General features: G+C 40.6%; 1 protein-coding gene and 1 long non-coding RNA gene across 2 annotated transcripts; both read right to left on the reverse strand.

Moving 5' to 3' along the window:
• Positions 1-6,440: 6,440 nt before the first annotated feature.
• Positions 6,441-10,094, reverse strand: LOC131538519 (uncharacterized). The gene is made up of 2 exons (XM_058772386.1): positions 8,718-10,094; positions 6,441-8,543 (listed from the first exon to the last, which is right to left on the reverse strand). The coding sequence occupies exons 1-2, from the start codon at positions 10,092-10,094 to the stop codon at positions 6,441-6,443; spliced, it is 3,480 nt and encodes a 1,159-aa protein (XP_058628369.1).
• A 4,982-nt stretch (positions 10,095-15,076) lies between these two features.
• Positions 15,077-18,849, reverse strand: LOC131539533 (uncharacterized). The gene is made up of 4 exons (XR_009270900.1): positions 18,740-18,849; positions 18,564-18,637; positions 17,099-17,133; positions 15,077-15,548 (listed from the first exon to the last, which is right to left on the reverse strand). It is a non-coding gene; the product is annotated as an uncharacterized LOC131539533 (long non-coding RNA).
• Between the last annotated feature and the right edge of the window lie 206 nt (positions 18,850-19,055).

Below are 19,055 nucleotides of genomic sequence, written 5' to 3' on the forward strand. Positions count from 1 at the left end.
ATTATCATACAGTATGCATGCATCAATGAATGACACAGTTTTGATTGTCATGGTGTGTGCATGAATGAGTGTGAAATGCCTAATTACGCTGCTTATTCTGATCACTTATATTGGATATTATATTATTATATTGATCTCTTTTTGAATTTAATTTCTGACCGTTGACATTGAAAATGATGCATGTGTTTTTTCGAGTCTATCAGTTAATTTTTTTTTGATTGTCGTTTTGACAATGTCTGCTTGCATACTTTAATTATATTTGATCATTCTCTTTAATGTATTTGCCCCGATTTGATCCATGGGAAATTTATCTAGCATTATATTTACAGTCCATTATTTTGTTTTAAGGAGTTAAAAATGGCTCTTATCAACCTTGATTTACATTCTATCACATTATTTTGTGAGCTTTTGGGCTGGAAATCATCCATCCAATCTGTCAACACTGGTGCAGAACATACATGCTGGTTGACCGTTGGCTGTAGTTATCGCAGTGTGTTCAAGCGCAAACTTTTATCCCATAAGCATGTGACATGAGATGACAACACAGTTGGCTTTCTTCGCCGCTAGTTCTTTGTTGTCAGTTTGGTGTGTCACAGCCTTAAGAGGTTTCACAAGTCACACTGATTTGTTGGTTGCATGTTCTTTTTATATCAGTGAGATATCAAGTGATCAAACATTTGACATTGTTGTTCTACTTTTCACCTTGTCTCTATTAGAGGCTTTTGTTGTTTACTTGGATGATGTAGTTATTCTGGAACCTGGCTGGTGAGTGTGATGATGTGTTTACAGGTAGAACGGAGTTAATCTAATTGGATTGAAGGCTGACACATTGATTAATATAGTTGATGAATGCCAGCAGCAGGGGTGGTGTGGACACACACACACACACAAACACACACACTAGCGGGGAAATTAATCAGTTTAATCTTGCATCATTGCTTTGACTTGCTTTGAATACTACTGTGATTGCGCTCCCTTCTTACATTTAAAAGTATTGAATATGAAAACCTACCTGTGAATTACACACTCTTGCATGACTTTTATTTATTTATTTTTTAAATATATATACAGTATAAACTGAATACTTACTCCATTACATTCCCATTACCAAGGCCAAAATGTATTTTTAATACTTATTTGCACCTTTATATAGTTTATTGCGTATAATATTGTTATAAGTTATTTATTACAAGTGTCACTATGATACAGAAAACTTCATTGCTCTTTTTATTTGTCTTAATTTCAGTATGTATCCTTTTGAAAGGGTGTGTGTTCTTGTATGGTTTTATCTCCTAATTAAGTGGCATTACACAGACCCCACCACAAGTCTTTGAGCCCTTGAGAACAGAAGAGAAAGGCTTACGTTATGTAATCAGTTGAAGTGTCAGTGGATTTTAGCATTGCGTGTTCTTGCGCTAATAAGATTTCTTTTTATATTTCATATTTCATTAAATTTGGCAATCCGAGGTGAGAGAATTAGGCAAATATTGGAAAAGAGAGTGTACAGACGGGCTTATTTTTTTACTGCCAATAAAAACATTATGAGGGAATCATTTCACCTGGGAGAAGGTAAATATTCACACACTTCAACCACATAAAGATGGATGGGGGAAGAGATGATAGAAGGATCGATTGGGAGATGTATGGATAGACACAGATGAAAGCAGGAGCGAATGTGTACAATTGAAGGAGTGGGAGGCATGGATTAGGGATGGAGAGATGAGAGGAAGAGAGAAAAGAGGATGAGGAGGAGAGGTTTGGATGAATGATGAATGTAGGAGGAAAAAGCTGGACTGGGAAATGGAAGAAAGAGAGAGATTTAATGTTGGGCAATTTTAAGTTTGATCAGTTTTCCAGTTTTAAGAGTTTATATGGAAATATATTAAAGGTTTGATTATATCTATCATAAAATATTTACATTTAAAATACTGTAAGTGTTCATTCACTCCTTAACCTCCTGTTCAGCAGAGATGTATTCTAAAGTACGTCTTGTGTGGGTGCATTTCATGAAGCATCTGTGTGTCCTCTTCTGTTTCTTCTGACCTTCCCTCTTTCCCTACTATCCCAAGTTTGATCTCTCTGTCTGTTCATTTATTTTTTCGCCTGACTTTAGCGGTCTTATAGGACATGCTGGCAGCCCTCCACCCACACCAAAGGAACAAGATGCATCTGTAGTCTGTGACTTTCTATTTCTGTTTCTCACTCTCCTTTTTTGTCTCTCATTCTTGTTTTCTGGCTTTATATATTGGGTTTGAGTACAGGTCTGAAGTTTTAATAAGCTCTTTCATACAGCTGCTTGTTTTAATATAAGTAATACTTCTGAGGCAGTGATGAACACACACACACAAACACACACTGCAGTCATTATTGCTGTTGCTCTTGACTGTCACTCTGTGCAACAGCTCCTTTCACAAAAAAAAATAACAATGCTTGTTTGAGGCTTAGAAATATAACTGATGGAAAATCCCATAATTCTGTTTCTTCAGAATGCACACACATGATTCCATATTCCATTTTAATGCCCAGTGTGAATATAATCTCAAATAATCTTAAGATTTTTATTTGTTGACTAATTTTACTGTAATGAAATTTACATACAGAATTAAGAATACAAATAATTAAAAATGTAATTAAAATAAATATTAATAATAATTATTATCAGTAATAATAATGCATCAATAAAAATAATTTAAATAAAATATTGTTTTACATGTTAAAAAATGGCATGATCAATAAGTTGAAATTACTTATATAAGTTGATTGTAATTAAAAAATTAACACAGCTTTTTTTTTTTTTTAATAGTAGTGTTTAAAACATTGTTTTACTATAGTATCAAAACACATTGATACACATTTTGTGTTAAAAAAATGAGCATGTTTGTTTTGTTAAAATCACTACAAATGTGCATTATTGCTTAATTGGTTAGTAGAAAATTGGAATTCTAGACTGTACTTGAAAAAAAAATTGGCTTTTAAGTAAAACATGTAATTTAGTCTGTAAATCAGCTTGACTGTTATACCAATAAAAGTGGGAAAACAATAAATAAATAAATAAATAAATACATCCAAAAAAAAAAAAAAAAAATCTTTAACATTATTGGCACAGTTTAAAGGGGACATCGGATGCAAAATTTACTTTTCAAGTTGTTTGAACATAAATGTGTGTTTGTGTGTTTGAAGTGTGTGTACACATCCTTCCTATAATGATAAAAATCCACCCAGTGTTTTTTTTTTTTAAATCCCTATTTTAAAATACCCTTTCTCAAACCAGGCTGTTCTGAGATTCCTGTCAGAATGACGTAGCTCTGTACAGACCCACGATAGTTGATAGGCCGTCTTACCTTAGACCCGCCCTGAGTGAACTGAGAGCTGTCCGGCGACTCCGGTGCAGGGGAACACAAGATGTCTCTGATTAAGCGATTGAGGTGTTTTGTTGTTGGCTGTAATGATGAATATAGCAGTCATCAATTACTCCCGACATCTGAGCCGCTGAATATGCAGAGCATTAACGTTTCATTTTGAAGGGAATGCGCCGATCCCCGATCTACCTAAATGCGTCTAGTTCGCGCGAATCATTCGTGATCCAGCTTCATCTACAGAAGAAGTGAGTATAACGTTTTTTTTATGAATCTTTGCAAATGACCTTTCCTAATAATGAGCTAGTTAGCCAGTTTCGCTGCTAAAGTAAACAGTACTGCTAGTCACCCCACAGAAGAGAGGGGCAGAGTCAGCAGAGCTCATTAGCATTTAAAGCAACATGGACTAAAATGGCTTGCTAAAAACAGCTGTGTTTTTTTGCACTACCATTGAGCAATTTTAATCAAAGTATGTTATAGATTTTCATTAAGAGCCTAAAGAATCATATCAACTTGTGGAAAATGGGCATCCGATGACCCCTTTAATATAACTGCCTGGAAACTGAGGTTTGTCTTGGATATTCATAGAACAAATATATTGTTGGAAAAAATTATAATTTTGTGTAAAAGTTTGTTGAACAGTTTTGTTTTTGAGTGTATTATATTATAACATATTATATTATATTATGACATACACTCAAACAAATGATTCTACCACAATGTTCAGTTTATTAAAAAAAAAAAAATTATAATAATCATTTTGATTTAACACCATTGAGCTATGGGTTTCCCATAGTTGTATTTTGGCTCAACTAAATATTTTCATTTTGAAAGAACATGTTTCAATTAATTAGGCCAAAAATAACATTTAATGTTTGTTCAATTTACTTAAAGCTGCAGTCCGTAACTTTTTTTGGGTTAAAAATGATCCGAAATCAATATTTGAGCAAGTACATAACCAGCCAGTGTTCAAAACTATCACCTTACTTTAGCCTGATTCACAACGGTTAGCTCATAATAATGTTTTCTAATTTGAGTGGTACGGGTAGGTATCCGCGGGAAATTCGAGTGTGGCACTGCATCATTACGTCACGTCTGTAGACATAAAGAAGTTTTCCCGGCTACTAGGCTATCACATGTGAGGATCCTGCAGGTGATGGAACGTTTATAGCCTTTTCTCACAGCAGCTGGAATAATTAAATCTATCATTTTGATGGCGGATTGTAATCCAGAAAGGATTATGTGTTTATGAAACACATGTGAATGAAATTAAATTATATTCCAGTTTTAAATGTGCTTCTGATTACAGATAGTCTGGGATTACACAAGATTTGTATTTTAAAGATTTGGAAGGGATCATAGTTTGCCTTTTGGGTTAAATAATTTCTTAACATGAAATTTGAATGGTATGACAATTAGATATTAGACTGTACAGAAATTGAAATCTACACACTAATACACACTATACTCATTGTCACGCAATGCTGATGTTGTTAACATTAATAATTTGAAGATAAAGTATAACAATAATAATATTTTGAACGGTTATATGTGATATGAGCTAACCGATCGTTAGATTTAATATGTTAGATTTAATTGGTAGCGCGTTAGATACATTAATACGTTAGATTTAATTGGTAGCAATTCCAGGTTTTCAAACAGAGATGGCGACAAAGAGGCAAAACGTCCCAGGTTACGTATGTAACCATGGTTCCCCGAGGGAACGAGACGCTGCGTCGAAAACGCTAGGGGAACGCCTTTCAGCAATATCAAGCTCTGAATCATATGTGTAATCAGTCCAATTGATGGCGAGACGTCAGGTGCGGGTGACGTCATGACCAGGAAGCTTAAAAGCACGTGAGGTGCAGCCGGCTTCAGCTTCTAGGAATGAAGCTTAGCTCTAGTAGGGATGCCGGAGGTATGGCCCTGCGACGCAGCGTCTCGTTCCCTCGGGGAACCATGGTTACATACGTAACCTGGGACGTTCCCCTTCAGGAACTCGAGCTGCGTCGAAAACGCTAGGGGAACGAGATGTCCACGCCGCCAGACTTGCAAATCCCTGCCTAGTGTGGAAGAGCACAGCTATGGCAAAAGAACAGAGGAGCCTGGAGTGGCTCGCAAATTTAGGTCATAGAACCTGACGAAGGTGAGGGGTGTAGACCATCCCGCAGCGTTGCAGATGTCCTGCATAGGCACACCTGCCAAAAAGGCCTTAGAGGCCGCCACACTTCTCGTTGAGTGAGCCTTGACCCCCAATGGTGAGGGGAGATCAGAGGACTCATAGGCAACAGTAATGGCATCAACTATCCACAGGCTGAGGGTCTGCTTGGAAGCAGGATGACCTCTCTTAGGGGGACCAAAACAAACAAGCAGTTGGTCCGCCTTTCTCCACAGGGCAGCTCTGTGGACATATGTGTCCAGTGCTCGCACTGGACACATACAGTTAAGCCTCTGCTGGTCGGGCTCCCTGAAGGGAGGAGGACAAAAAGCCTGAAGTACGACAGGCAGTGGTGTAGAAGAGGGGACCTTAGGGACATACCCCACACGAGGGTACAGAAAAACTTTGGCCAGACCGGGCGCAAAGTCGAGATAGGAAGGGGCCACAGAAAGGGCCTGCAGATCTCCAACTCTCTTTAGAGAAGATATCGCTAAGAGAAATACAGTCTTTAATGTAAGAAGACGGTCTGATATCTCCTCAATAGGCTCAAAGGGAGGCCTACAGAGAGCGTCTAGCACCACAGCGAGGTCCCAGGGAGGGACACGAGATCGTACCTGAGGCCTCAGCCTCATCACACCGCGGAGGAAACGTGTAACCAGGGGTCCTTTCCACTGACTGCCCACCAAGAGGGGCATGGTAGGCCGCTATAGCCGCCACGTAAACCTTCAGGGTGGAGTGGGTTAACCCGGTGGAGAAATGAGCCTGCAAAAACTCCAGCACTGTACCAATCGGGCAGTTAACTGGGTCAAGCTGGCGGTCTCCACACCACGAAGTGAAGAGTCTCCACTTCAGGGCGTACAGTTTCCTCGTTGAGGGAGCTCTAGATTGGAGGATGGTCTCAACAACCTCGGTTGAGAGACCAGAGGCTATGAGTTGTGCCCCCTCAGGGGCCACACCCACAGCTTCCACAACTCCGGGCGGGGGTGAAGTATCATGCCCTCCGCCTGTGAGAGGAGATCTCTCCTGACGGGAATCTCCCACGGAGAGCCATCGAGGAGAGAAACCAGGTCCGAGAACCACACTCGGCCCGGCCAGAACGGGGCTACTAGTAATAGACGGACCCCATCCCGGCGCACTCTCTCTAGAACTCCTGGGAGCAGAGCGATCGGGGGAAAGGCGTACAGACGAAGCCTCGGCCAAGTCTGTACCATAGCATCCAGCCCCAGTGGAGCTGGATGAGTCAGAGAGAACCAGAGGGGACAGTGCGATGTCTGATGAGTCGCGAACAAATCCACCTGAGCCTGGCCAAAAACTCTCCATATCTGTTTCATCACCTCGGGGTGAAGCATCCATTCCCCGGGCCTCGGCCCCTGCCTCGACAGGATGTCTGCTCCCATATTGAGATGCCCAGGAATATGAACTGCTCTCAGCGAGAGAAGCTTGTTCTGGGACCACACAAGGATCCGGTGCGCCAGCTTGTATAAGGGGCGCGAACGCAGACCTCCCTGGTGGTTTATGTAAAAGACCACCGCTGTGTTGTCGGTGCGCACCAGCACATGGTGATCTCTTAGGTCTGGAAGAAAGTGTTTGAGTGCTCGAAACACGGCCAGCATCTCTAGGCAGTTGATGTGCCACATGAGATGGCGACCAGTCCACAGACCGCGGGCAGGGCGGCCACTCATGACCGCTCCCCAACCGGTGAGGGACGCGTCTGTCGCTAGCGTTACGCGGCGACAAGGGGCTCCCAGCACCGGGCCCTGAGACAAGAACCAAGGTTTCCTCCACATGTCCAAGGCACGTAGGCATCGCCGCGTGACCTTGATCATGCAAAGCGGGTTTCCCCTTGGGGAGAACCCCTTGGTCTTGAGCCACCACTGTAGGGGTCTCATGTACAGCAGGCCAAAAGGTATCACGTTGGATGCCGCTGCCATCAGACCCAGCAGCTTCTGAAACTGCTTGACAGTGAGTGACAGGCCTTCTCTGACTCTCGTGACTGCAGTGAGGATCGACTCGATCCGAGCAGGAGACAGACGTGCCTGCATCGTGGTCGAATCCCATACCACACCCAGATAAGTGGTCCTCTGTGATGGAGAAAGCACACTTTTCTTGGCGTTTAGTCTTAACCCCAACTCTTTCATGTGAGCGAGAACGACATCTCGATGTCGAACCGCTGTCTGCTCTGACTGAGCTAAAATCAACCAATCGTCAATGTAATTGAGTATGCGGATGCCCTGGAGTCGCAGAGGAGCCAGAGCAGCATCCACACACTTCGTGAAAGTACGGGGTGAGAGTGCTAGGCCGAAGGGAAGAACCCGATATTGGTAAGCTTTGCCCCTGAAAGCAAACCTCAGGAACTTCCTGTGACTGGGAAGGATGGAGACATGGAAGTATGCATCTTTTAGATCTATCGTGACAAACCAGTCCTCGGACCTGATCTGAGACACGACCTGTTTGACAGTGAGCATTTTGAACTTCAGACGCATGACTGAGTGGTTCAATAGCCGCAGATCTAAAATCGGACGCAACCCCCCATCCTTCTTTGGAACAATGAAGTACCGGCTGTAGAACCCAGACTCCCTGTCGAGAGGAGGGACCACCTCGATGGCCTCCTTCCTCAAGAGAGTGTTCACTTCTTGTTCTAATACCAGAGCCTGCTCGGGGCCCACTAACGTGAGAAAAACCCCCTTGAAAGGCGGCGGCGGGGTGCCGAACTGAATGCGATAACCTCTCTCTACAGTCTGCAGGACCCAACGAGATACATTTGGCAGTAGTTTCCACGCTGCTAAATAATCTACTAAGGAACCAGTCTCGAGACTGGCCTCTGGTGTGCTTGGAGCTACTAGCTCGGTGCCCTGAAGCGGAGGACCGGCAGGAGACGGCCGAACTAGATGCTCGAGAGACCCCCGAAGGGGTGACGAGGCTCTCAGCTCCGCTACGTTTCCGGGCGGGAAATACTGAGAGAGACACTCGCTGGAGATCGCTGCGCCCTGGAACACTGGCAGGGTTGGCAGAATGATCTCCAGAGGGCGCTGAGGAGAGACGGACACCGTGTAATGCGGTGCACCCCGCTCTTCCCAGTAGGGGCCGCCTCAGCAGTCCCGGACTTATGGATGTCAGGACCGCTTCGTCGGAGGCTTCCCAGACTGAAGCACGACCCTCAGATCAGGCCTCGCCTTAGAAGCCCCGACTTAGGCGCCGCCGACCTCGGTCCCGCTGCGGGGAGCACGAGAGGCGACGCTCTGCTTCTGAACCTCTCTGTATGAAGAGCTGGTACGGCTGGGGCTGCTCCGCCCAGCAGCCCCAGAGCTATCGAACGGCGAGGAGAAACGGCTGAAACGCCGCCGCCTGTTCTGAGCCTCCTGGTATCTGTCGACGACGGAATTGACGGCGTCGCCGAACAGACCAGAAGGCGCAAGCGGGCGTCCATAAGGAAGACCTTGTCTTTCTCCTTCATATCGGACAAGGTCAACCACAAATGCCTCCGCCGCCACCAGAGCTGCCATGGACCGCCCGATGGCACGGGCAGTCTCCTTGGTGGCGCGGAGAGCTAAATCAGCGGTTCTCCTCAGTTCTACCATATCCTCAGATTTTATTTGCTCGCCTTCGTCTAGCTCTTTTAGCAGGTCGGCTTGATACGCCTGTAACACTGACATAGTGTGCAGACACGCACCAGCCTGACCCGCTGCCGTGTACCCCTTGCCCACCAGCGTTGATGTTGTGCGCAGCGGCTTGGAGGGCAAGACCGGAGCCTTCAGAGACGATGCCGCGCCAGGAGACAGATAGCTCGCGAGCGTCTGCTCAACCCGGGGCATCGCTCTGTAACCGCAATCACTCAGCCCCGCCACATTACCATAATAATCAGAGGCGGGGACGAATAAGCGGGCCGAGAAAGGTTTCTTCCACGATCTCCACACCGAGGTGTGGAGATCGGAAAAAAAAGGCAGGCTCCGGCGCGGAGGTAGCGGCTTAGTACGCAGAAAGCGTTCATCTAATTTACTTCTCTGCGATTCAGCCTGTTTCTCGGCGGGCCAATCGATGTTCAACTTGGCAACCGCGCGAGTAACTACCTCCACTAGCTCTTCATACTGTGGGGATTGAGGGGGCGAATATTCGACGCTCTCCACATCAACCTCCTCGGAGGAAGATAGGAGAAGCGCCGAGCCCGCTCCCCGGGGGGAAGAAACCGCAGAACGGGCTTCCGATCCCAGAGAGCGGGCGGTGGATCTGGCAGGTGAGGAAGAAGATAGGGACTCGCCCGTCTCCATTTCCTCCACCAGATCCCGCTGCGAACCCCACGAGTGCAGCCGCCGTTCCGCCTCGGCGGAAGCGGGGCCAGCACCGTGAGGAACGCTGGCAAAGACTCCCTCCTCAAAGAGAGCCTTCCGGGAGCGAAGCGTACGCAGCGGCATTCTCTCACAATGCGGACAGTCGGCTCCCTCGAGAGCCGACTCTGCGTGCTTCACTCCCAAGCAGACCACGCACAGACTGTGTGTATCCCCGCTCGTAATATAACGTGGGCAGGGAGGAACACACAGTCTATAACGTGATCCGCTTTCGCCCTTATTCTTGGCCTTGGACATACTGTATTGCTTGTGTACTGACGGACAACAATAAATATGACTCACAGAACATAGATCGTGACTGACACACAGAGAGAGCTTTGCTGAATGACAGAAAGCTGAAGCCGGCTGCACCTCACGTGCTTTTAAGCTTCCTGGTCATGACGTCACCCGCACCTGACGTCTCGCCATCAATTGGACTGATTACACATATGATTCAGAGCTTGATATTGCTGAAAGGCGTTCCCCTAGCGTTTTCGACGCAGCTCGAGTTCCTGAAGGGGAACATATGGACTGCCGATTTAAAGGTGCAATAGGTGATTGTCTCCAGAAACATTTTTTGTTATGGTGGTTGAAAGTCTCTTCACATCCCGATAGCAATCATTAAGTTAAGTGGTCTAAATGTATTTATCTGTATTTATATATTCTGTGGAAGGCGTAGGACCAAGAAATGTTCGTCCAATCAAAACGCTCGGACCGAGCCCGTCTGGCTTTCCTACCTGCCTGTCAACGTATGTATTTGCATACCTCTGCGCACCCTGTTCGTGCAGATAGGATACATCATCAGTGCATTCGCGTACGCTATTGCAGACAGAGCAAGAATGGCAGAAAAACATCAACAACCTGATCTTCCTTCCTGGTATTGCAGTACTTCTACTAACAGTACTATAAAGTTTTCTCACAGGTGAATGACACATGATGTAGCCAAGCGGTTCCCAATTCCAGTCCTTGCACCCCCCGCTCTGCATATTTTGCATGTCTCGCTTAGTTAACACACCCGATTAAGATAACCAGCTCGTTAGAAGTGAGCTATGTGCATGAACTGTGTTCTGATTGACATGCTCCCTACACAGTGTTCTTTGCTCCCTAATGTTACTCCCTGAGCATGGAAAATCCGTTGAAGTTTACTTCACTTCGGAACATTCATTCACGGATTTGCGCTGCGCAGCGTCTTCACACACAGACTAAACTTACTAGAGAAGTGTTAAGTGTGACATAATCTGTTAATAAATAGTATTTATATGTACGTCTCACACACTTTAATGCCCTTTGTATGGAACATACACACTTGCTTCGAACTGGAATCATGCCGGTGATGTCCACTTCACAGGGCACTTACGGTCGAATAGAACAAGCGTTGCACGTGATAAGAGATACATATGAAATGGCCAGGGGGGGGGGGGGTTGGGGCTGAGAACCGCTGATGTAGCCTATTGTAGTAAATTTTTCTCTGGTATTCTGGTCTGTGAGCATATATAGACCTTTTTCCTGAATAACCTATGAGCGGTGCCATGATGGATTCTAACTTCCGTTTGGGTGCTCTCGTGTTCCGGTCTCCATAGAAATCCGTTAAAACGGGGTAAAAAAAAAAGAAGACTGAATTTAAACTTTTTCAATATAACTACATATAAAAATGTGCGGAGGGTTGCTGTGCTGTTTTTGGCTGCCACAGTAATGGCAGTAAGCTAAGGAATTCCTTTAAAGTACTTGTTTTGCGTATCAGAAAATCTGTCTTGTCAGGCACTGTATACATGGCTTGCAGCGCTTAAGTTAAAATACTGAGTGTGAAATGATAATATATGTTAAAATAATGTTTGCTCTTATCATTCTGTGTATAAAATCCCATGAACTTCACCCCGATCGGGAGCTGTATGTGCACTTGTCTGTTTTCAATGCAGCTTAACCTCGCGTCGCTTCATGTCATCTTTACCACTCATTGAACTATGACTGGTCCTTTACTGCAAAAAGACGGTCATTGCGACACTGTAAAGTGATGAAACAATGGCGCCACATGATTTTTTAAAAGGACTTTATAGGTTTCACATTATATTATCGGCTCTGAAAATATGTAAATGTGACTAGAAACCGGAAATGTAAAGCACCGCTCTAATCGGGGGAGACTTCAGCGTTCAGAAAAAGGTCTATACAGTACGTGCAGGGGGCGTGGCTTTAGACGGTGATTGCAGGGAGGGTGGGACATTCGCTTCCAGTGCTATCAGGCTAAAGTTAGCATTTTCCAAGATCTCCTACTGCACTTTTAAGTAAATGGAGTTAATCCAACACAATTCTTTACAACCAATGTACTTAATTCATTTGAGTTAGAAGTACATAAATAATTTGACATGTGTAACTAGGAAGTGGATTTCCCCTTCCCATCATGCTTTGCACAGGGCTGGAAAAGGAGAGTAAATGTTGAAATAAAATTTTATTTTGTGCATTTTTTTATTAAGATGATAAAATTGGGAGACCTGTTAATGTTTAATGCTCTTTTATGGTTATATTTAAAACCGCTTCTGGTATGTTAGTGTTTTTGGGGGTTACCATTGTGGTGAAGTGTAGACCATGTCCTTGGGTTGAGGACCTGCTAACATTAGTTAAAGTTGTTTTAATAGTAACATAAATAACTACTTTGGGCATGCCATGGATGTAAAAAAATCATCTTATGACTAAATCCAAGTTGGCTAATGCTTTAAGTTAAGTAAATCCAATGTATCATGCTTTTGAGTGTAGAAGGATTTCTGCCTAATAATTTATTTTCCAGTTAAATGTTTTAGTTTAAGTTCAACAAGGATACAACATTTAAAAAAAAAAAATCACTTCATATGCATATTAGTTTCATTTAAACTATATTTGATGAAATTGAGTTGGCCCAACTCAATTACATTTCATTGCATGAATTTGTTTTTTTTTATAAGTTGTGCTTACACATATTTATTGAATGGAAATCCTGCTCTCAATTAAATTGAGTTCATCCAATACATGGATTTTTTTTTGAGTGACATATCTTGTCAAAGTTGATTTAATATATTATGTATCTAAAATCAGGGTACTAGTAGTCTGAGAATGTAGAGTACTAATGATACTACTGCATAAAGCCAGAGGTTCATAGACACCTATGTTACACACTCAAACACATAAGTACACGGATGGAATCAGCTCTTGATTGTTTAGGTCGTGACTTCAAGTGCACAACAGGTCAGCTGCCTTCCACTTCAAAGCTTTTCATGATCAAACTTTCATTCGGGAAATTTTAATTACACTTTAATTACACATTGCTGCTGATGAAAGAAATTATGCAGATGAGGGGAGACAAAAAAAAAAAAAATGAATGAATGAGTTGCATACTGCTTGTCTGGATTCAGCCTTTTGGTTACTGCCAAAACTGATATCAAATGATTAAAGCCAAATTAAGTCATAACACAATCAGCCGAAAGTCATCAAATTATCAATAAAGCAAAATCATGTTATTCCGGGCTCCTTTTTAATTAGTGGGATCTGAAGTAAATTGCCATTACTCCGGAATTCCATCATGTAAACATTCTTAATTGCATACTTAATTGCTAATAGTAGAAGAACATTTTAAGAGACATTAACTCAAGAGCCTAAATTATTGCAATATTACAAAGTTACATGAAATTGATTGCAGGAGGGGGGAGTAGCAGTGGCAGCGGTGAGGACTTTTGGAAATCTCTGAAATATTAAATCGTAAGATGCTGCTTTGCAGTGTCAACCATGAAGATGTGAGCTTTATTGCTGAAAGAAAATTAATTGGACTTGAAAAGAATGAGGCAACGTCTGAAAGTGCCTCTCTAGAAGATTCTAGTTTTCACACTATTGGATTAGGGACCTTTTCAATTGGCGCTTATGAGGAAATAAACAGCATGGTGCGCTTTTGAGAAAGCATATTATAGAAGGATTGCTCTCCTTTTCAGGGTCAGTTTTGCTCTTCGGTTTATTAGATTAGAGCAGCAGATCATAGCGGGTAGACGTTAATCTGACCCTGGATCAGTTTGGATGGGGATTATTGTTATCCTGGGTCAGTTTGGGGTAGGATGCAGGAAGATTTATGAAAGGCATAACTACTCTTGGCAGATACAGACAGACAACATGAATTGTGCAAACCTAGCCCATTCTCCTGTTCAGAGTCACCCAGGCTAAAATAACTGCTTATGGTAAAAAAAGGCAGTTCACTCAAAAATGAAAATTCTGACAAAATTCTGTACTCATCTTCATGAACTCATGAAGTTCTTCATGAGATCATGCTCATGAAGAAAAACCAAGCTAGCATTTGAAATATCCACATATTTCATTATGTATCTATACAAATTTCATTTTATGCCTTTTAGTTTGTCAAAAGAATGAAAGCGACATTTTTGAAGAGAACCCACAATTGAATCAAACATCTGGAAAACAAGAGAGAACAAAAATAGCAAAGACATCCTCAGGCATATTCATTATTTACAGCAGTAATTTGACATTAATTTGATCTCTACTTTGCAGAAGTTTGTACTCCACCACTGCATGGTGAAAAAAAAAAAAAAAAATTGTTGCACGTTTGTTGTGCTGGAAACGCACACGTTTGAATTTCTTTGTTCTGTGGAACAAAAAAAGAGAAGAATATTAGGGGCTAGAAAAAGTGTCATGTAATTTAGCAAAACCTGAAACCTGTCCAGTACACCAATTAATCTCCGTTGTAAATGTATGAGAAGAAAAAATTAAATAATATATATATATATATATATATATATATATATATATATATATATATATTTGTGAAAGCACCTAATCAATGTTTATATGTGAATAACAGCTTAAATGTAGTCTGTTGTTCATCATATAAAGTGATGGGACTTTTTAGGGGAGATGTCATCAATGTATCACAGTGAGTTAGCGAGGTTGTATTTATTGATTGATTGATTGATTTGAATTAATTTGAGTTAAATTTTTTACATTCCTGCTGATGATTCCGTCCATGTCTGTATGGTGGAGTTATTTTATGTTATATGGGTTTTTTTATGTTATGTTTTTTGTTTGTTTGTTTCCCAGATAGCAAAAATCATTTGGGCCAGATCTGGTCCAGACCCATCAGACGTTCTGGACCAGATCCGCATAACGGACTTGAGCCGGTGTCTTTTGGCACAACGGGCCAATACCAGCATGGATCCGTTTTTTCCGGATCTGGACCAGAACTGGGCCTTATGTACATAATACATAATTAAATATCTTATAATATCAAGGTCTTAGACAACAAAAAGTTTAAAGAACTGATTTAGATGTATAGACAATTACTGTCCTGAACACTATTAAAACAATATTCATATTAAAATAATTGGATTACTACACAAAACATCTTTTACTACACTACATCTTTTCTTTTGATAATTTTTGCATCAAAAGCAAAATTAAAGTTAATTTAAAACTACCCCAAGTAGTATAAGTCTCTACTTGTAGTGCTTACTGTACATAATATTCACTAAGCTTAAAACAGTGCTACACAATGAGAATGAGAAGAATCTGAATAATTACCACAGGGAAATTTTATGTCATAGGGAAAGGTCTTACAAATGTGTGTCACCATTGTGTGCTTGAGTTGGTTCTAGTTGTTCGAGTCTTCTGCAATGTCGTTTTTGAGGTAAATGCGAGCCCTCCATCTGACTCCACAGCTTAAAGACAGTTCCCCCCTTTTCGTTGTCTCTAAAAAAAAAAAAAGATTAAATATCTTTTTAATATTAATATTAAATATATTACACACACACACACACACACATACATACATATATACACAAACACACACATAAGGTCAAAACTTTACATACACCTTGCAGAATCTGCAAAATGTTAATTATTTTACCAAAATAAGAGGGATAAGACATTTACATATTGTCCACAAGAGAAAACAATGTTGAATTTATAAAAATGACCCCGTTGTTTACATCCACTTGATTCTTAATACTGTGTTGTTCCCTGAATGATCCACAGCTGTGTGTTTTTGTTTAGTGATAGTGGTTCATGAGTCCCTTGTTTGTTCTGAACAGTTAAACTGTCTGCTGTTCTTCAGAAAAATCCTTCCGCTCCCACAAATGCTGTGCTTTTCCAACATTTTTGTGTATTTGAACACTTTCCAGCAGTGACAGTGTGAAAAGATGGATCTCAAAATCATACAGAGGACAACTGAGGGACTCATATGCAACTATTACAGAAGGTTTAAACGCTCACTGATGCTCCAGAAGAAAAAAATAATGCATTAAGGGGGTGAAAACTTTTTGAATTTGAAGATCAGGGTAAATTTAACTTATTTTGTCTTGTGGGAAACATGTAACCCAGACAGCAACATAGTGTTGGCCCAGATCCGGCCCACATCTGGCCCGCGTGAAATCCATGCAGGCCAAATGTGGGCCGGATCTGGGCAGACACTGCTTGTTGTCTGGGAAGTATCTTCTGTAGCTTCTGAAGGGCAGTACTAAATGAAAAAAATATTTAGGCAAAATAAGAAAAATGTACACCTTCATTCTGTTTAAAAGTTTTCACCCCCTTAATGTATCGTGTTTCCTTCTGGAGCATCAGTAAGCGTTTTTCACTTCCAGTTCTTTTCCACATCATAAATGTTATCCATGGTTAGCATTTTTTAATTTTCCTGTAATCGAGTAATTTTGTTCTGTTAATGTTCATTCTGCTTGCTGCCCATAGGTGCAAAGTATAATAACTGATATAACAGAGAAGAAAAGCAAGGGGAACCTGTGCCACCTGTTTTATATATGAAAAAATACACAACTAATTGCATATTACACAGATATGTTATGAATGTATTTGTTTCATTTAGTATTACAAAGCAAGGAAGGCAATGTTTAAGCCTTACACATAAGAGTCACAGTTTATTAACATGCTCCACTGTGGAAATTAGTGCATGGGACATCAGTGTCATACACACTTCCTTTAATCACCGACTTGAGATGAAAAAGGGTTTGTACCCAAATGACACACAGACTATAGCATTGCTAGAGGACTATGACTGTTATAACAGGTATATTGTTCAGGATGAGTGTGAAGTTATTTGAAGGAGCATTTCTCCAGAAAGCTGCAATTCAAAAATTCAAACAAACAGTATGTTTTGAACAGCACAAGTTGTAACATTATCAGGCACTTATTATTATCAATACTCAATTATAAATTGTGGCATTCAAATAGCTTGAATAACTCAAACTCCACTGAAAACTAAAAAAAAAAAAAAAAAAAAATGGACTCACCTTACTATTTGACAGTCCTGGCTCTCAGGTGGAACCTGAAATTGAAACAGATCGTTATATAGTGTTGCTGGACAATTTCTCAGTTCATTTACCCAATTAACATGGAGCATACCGTTAACAGAAATAAAAGCATATTTTGGCAAAGATTTTATAAATAAAAACCATACCATGTATATCTCCTCAATGCCCCTCTGTTTCTATCATTCAGTGTGCCTGAAAGCGTTCTGCCTGCTTATTCAAGGGGACTGGGCTCGTCAAAAGTTTGGACACATTACTGTTTTTAATGTTCTTGAAATAAGTCTCTTATGCTCATCAAGCCAGCATTTATTTGATCAAAAATACAGAAAAAATAAATAAATAAAATATTGTGAAGTATTAAAAATAATGAAATTAAATAAAATAATGGTTTTCTATTTTAATATACTTCAAAATATAATTTATTTCTGCGATCAAAGCTGAATCTTCAGCATCATTACTCGTTCAGAAATCATTATAATATACTAATTTGATACTCCGTTGTTATCGATGTTGGAAATTGTGCTGCTTAATTTTTGGGGAATCTGTGATAGTTTTTTCAGGATTTATTGATAAATAAAAAGTTAAAAAGAAAAGCATTTATTTATTCAGCTTTGCCATCACAGAAATAAATTATATTTTAATTACAATTTTAAAAGTAATTATCAGTTAAAATGTTTTTTATGAATATATTGTAAAACGTAATTTATTCCTGTGATCAAAGCTGTATTTTCAGCATCATTACTCCAGTCTTCAGTGTCACATGATCCTTCAGAAATCATTCTAATATTATTATTTGCTGCTCAAGAAACATTTCTGATTATTATCAGTTGAAAAACAGTTATGCTCCTTAATATATGCAGACACCATGATATACAACCATTCACATGTTTGGTGTGTGTTATTTAATAGAAATGACTGTTTTTATTTAGCAAATAGGCATTAAATTGATAAAAGTAAAAACATTTATAATGAAGCAAAAATATATATTTCAACCAATCTATTCATCAAAGAATCATAATGTTTCCAGAAAATGTTAAGCAGCAAAAACAGTTTTTTTTTGTTTGTTTTTTTACATCTAATAATAATAATAAGAAGAATCATTACTGATAACTGAGCACCAATATAAATCCAGCACTAAATCAGCATGTTAGAATGATTTCTTAACGATCGTGCACTGAAGACTGCAGTAATGATGCTGAAAATTCACAGGAATAAATTACATTTTAAAATATATTCAAATGATATTTCACAATATTACTTTTTTAATTTTATTTTTGATCAAATAAATGCATGCAGCCTCGAGGGTTAGCGCTTAAACATTAACACTGCTAGCCCACCATGACAGGCAGCAATCTTAAACATTAAATTTTAATGGAAGCAGTCAAAATTACTAAAGTTTAAATTAAGTAATTAAGTTAAAATTTGTTAATTACGTATAATTACAGACCTCTGGACCGTTTTCTTCATGTTAGCAAGTCCTCTGATAACATAGGCCTAAGTGTTCGCCGGTCCAACACCGATCTAAGGAGCAATAAAAACACCAAACCTTTAAGTTATCGAGTACACAACATAATAAGAAATTAATTTGGTAGTAGAACAGTGTGATAACACGGTGTGACATACCTTGGTGAAGTTTTAACAGCGTACAGTCCGTCTGCCTCGATCGTCTTGACGTCTTCTTCTTCTATTAAGGTTTATTGGCGGTTGGCAAACAACTTTTTGGTGCATTACCGCCACCATCTGGTATGAGTGTGGACCAGAATGTTGTGTGTAAGCATTGTTTAAAAAAAAAACTATATCCTTCCACTTAAATTGGTTTCTCTAAGATATTGAAACAGTATATTACAACACATTTTTTTTACTCTTTCCGCAAAATGCTAATCAAGCCAGCATTTATTTGATTAAAAATACAGAAAAAAACTGTAATATTTAGAAGTAT

The sequence above is a fragment of the Onychostoma macrolepis genome, chromosome 04 (assembly GCF_012432095.1).
Source record: "Onychostoma macrolepis isolate SWU-2019 chromosome 04, ASM1243209v1, whole genome shotgun sequence".
NCBI lineage: Eukaryota > Metazoa > Chordata > Actinopteri > Cypriniformes > Cyprinidae > Onychostoma > Onychostoma macrolepis.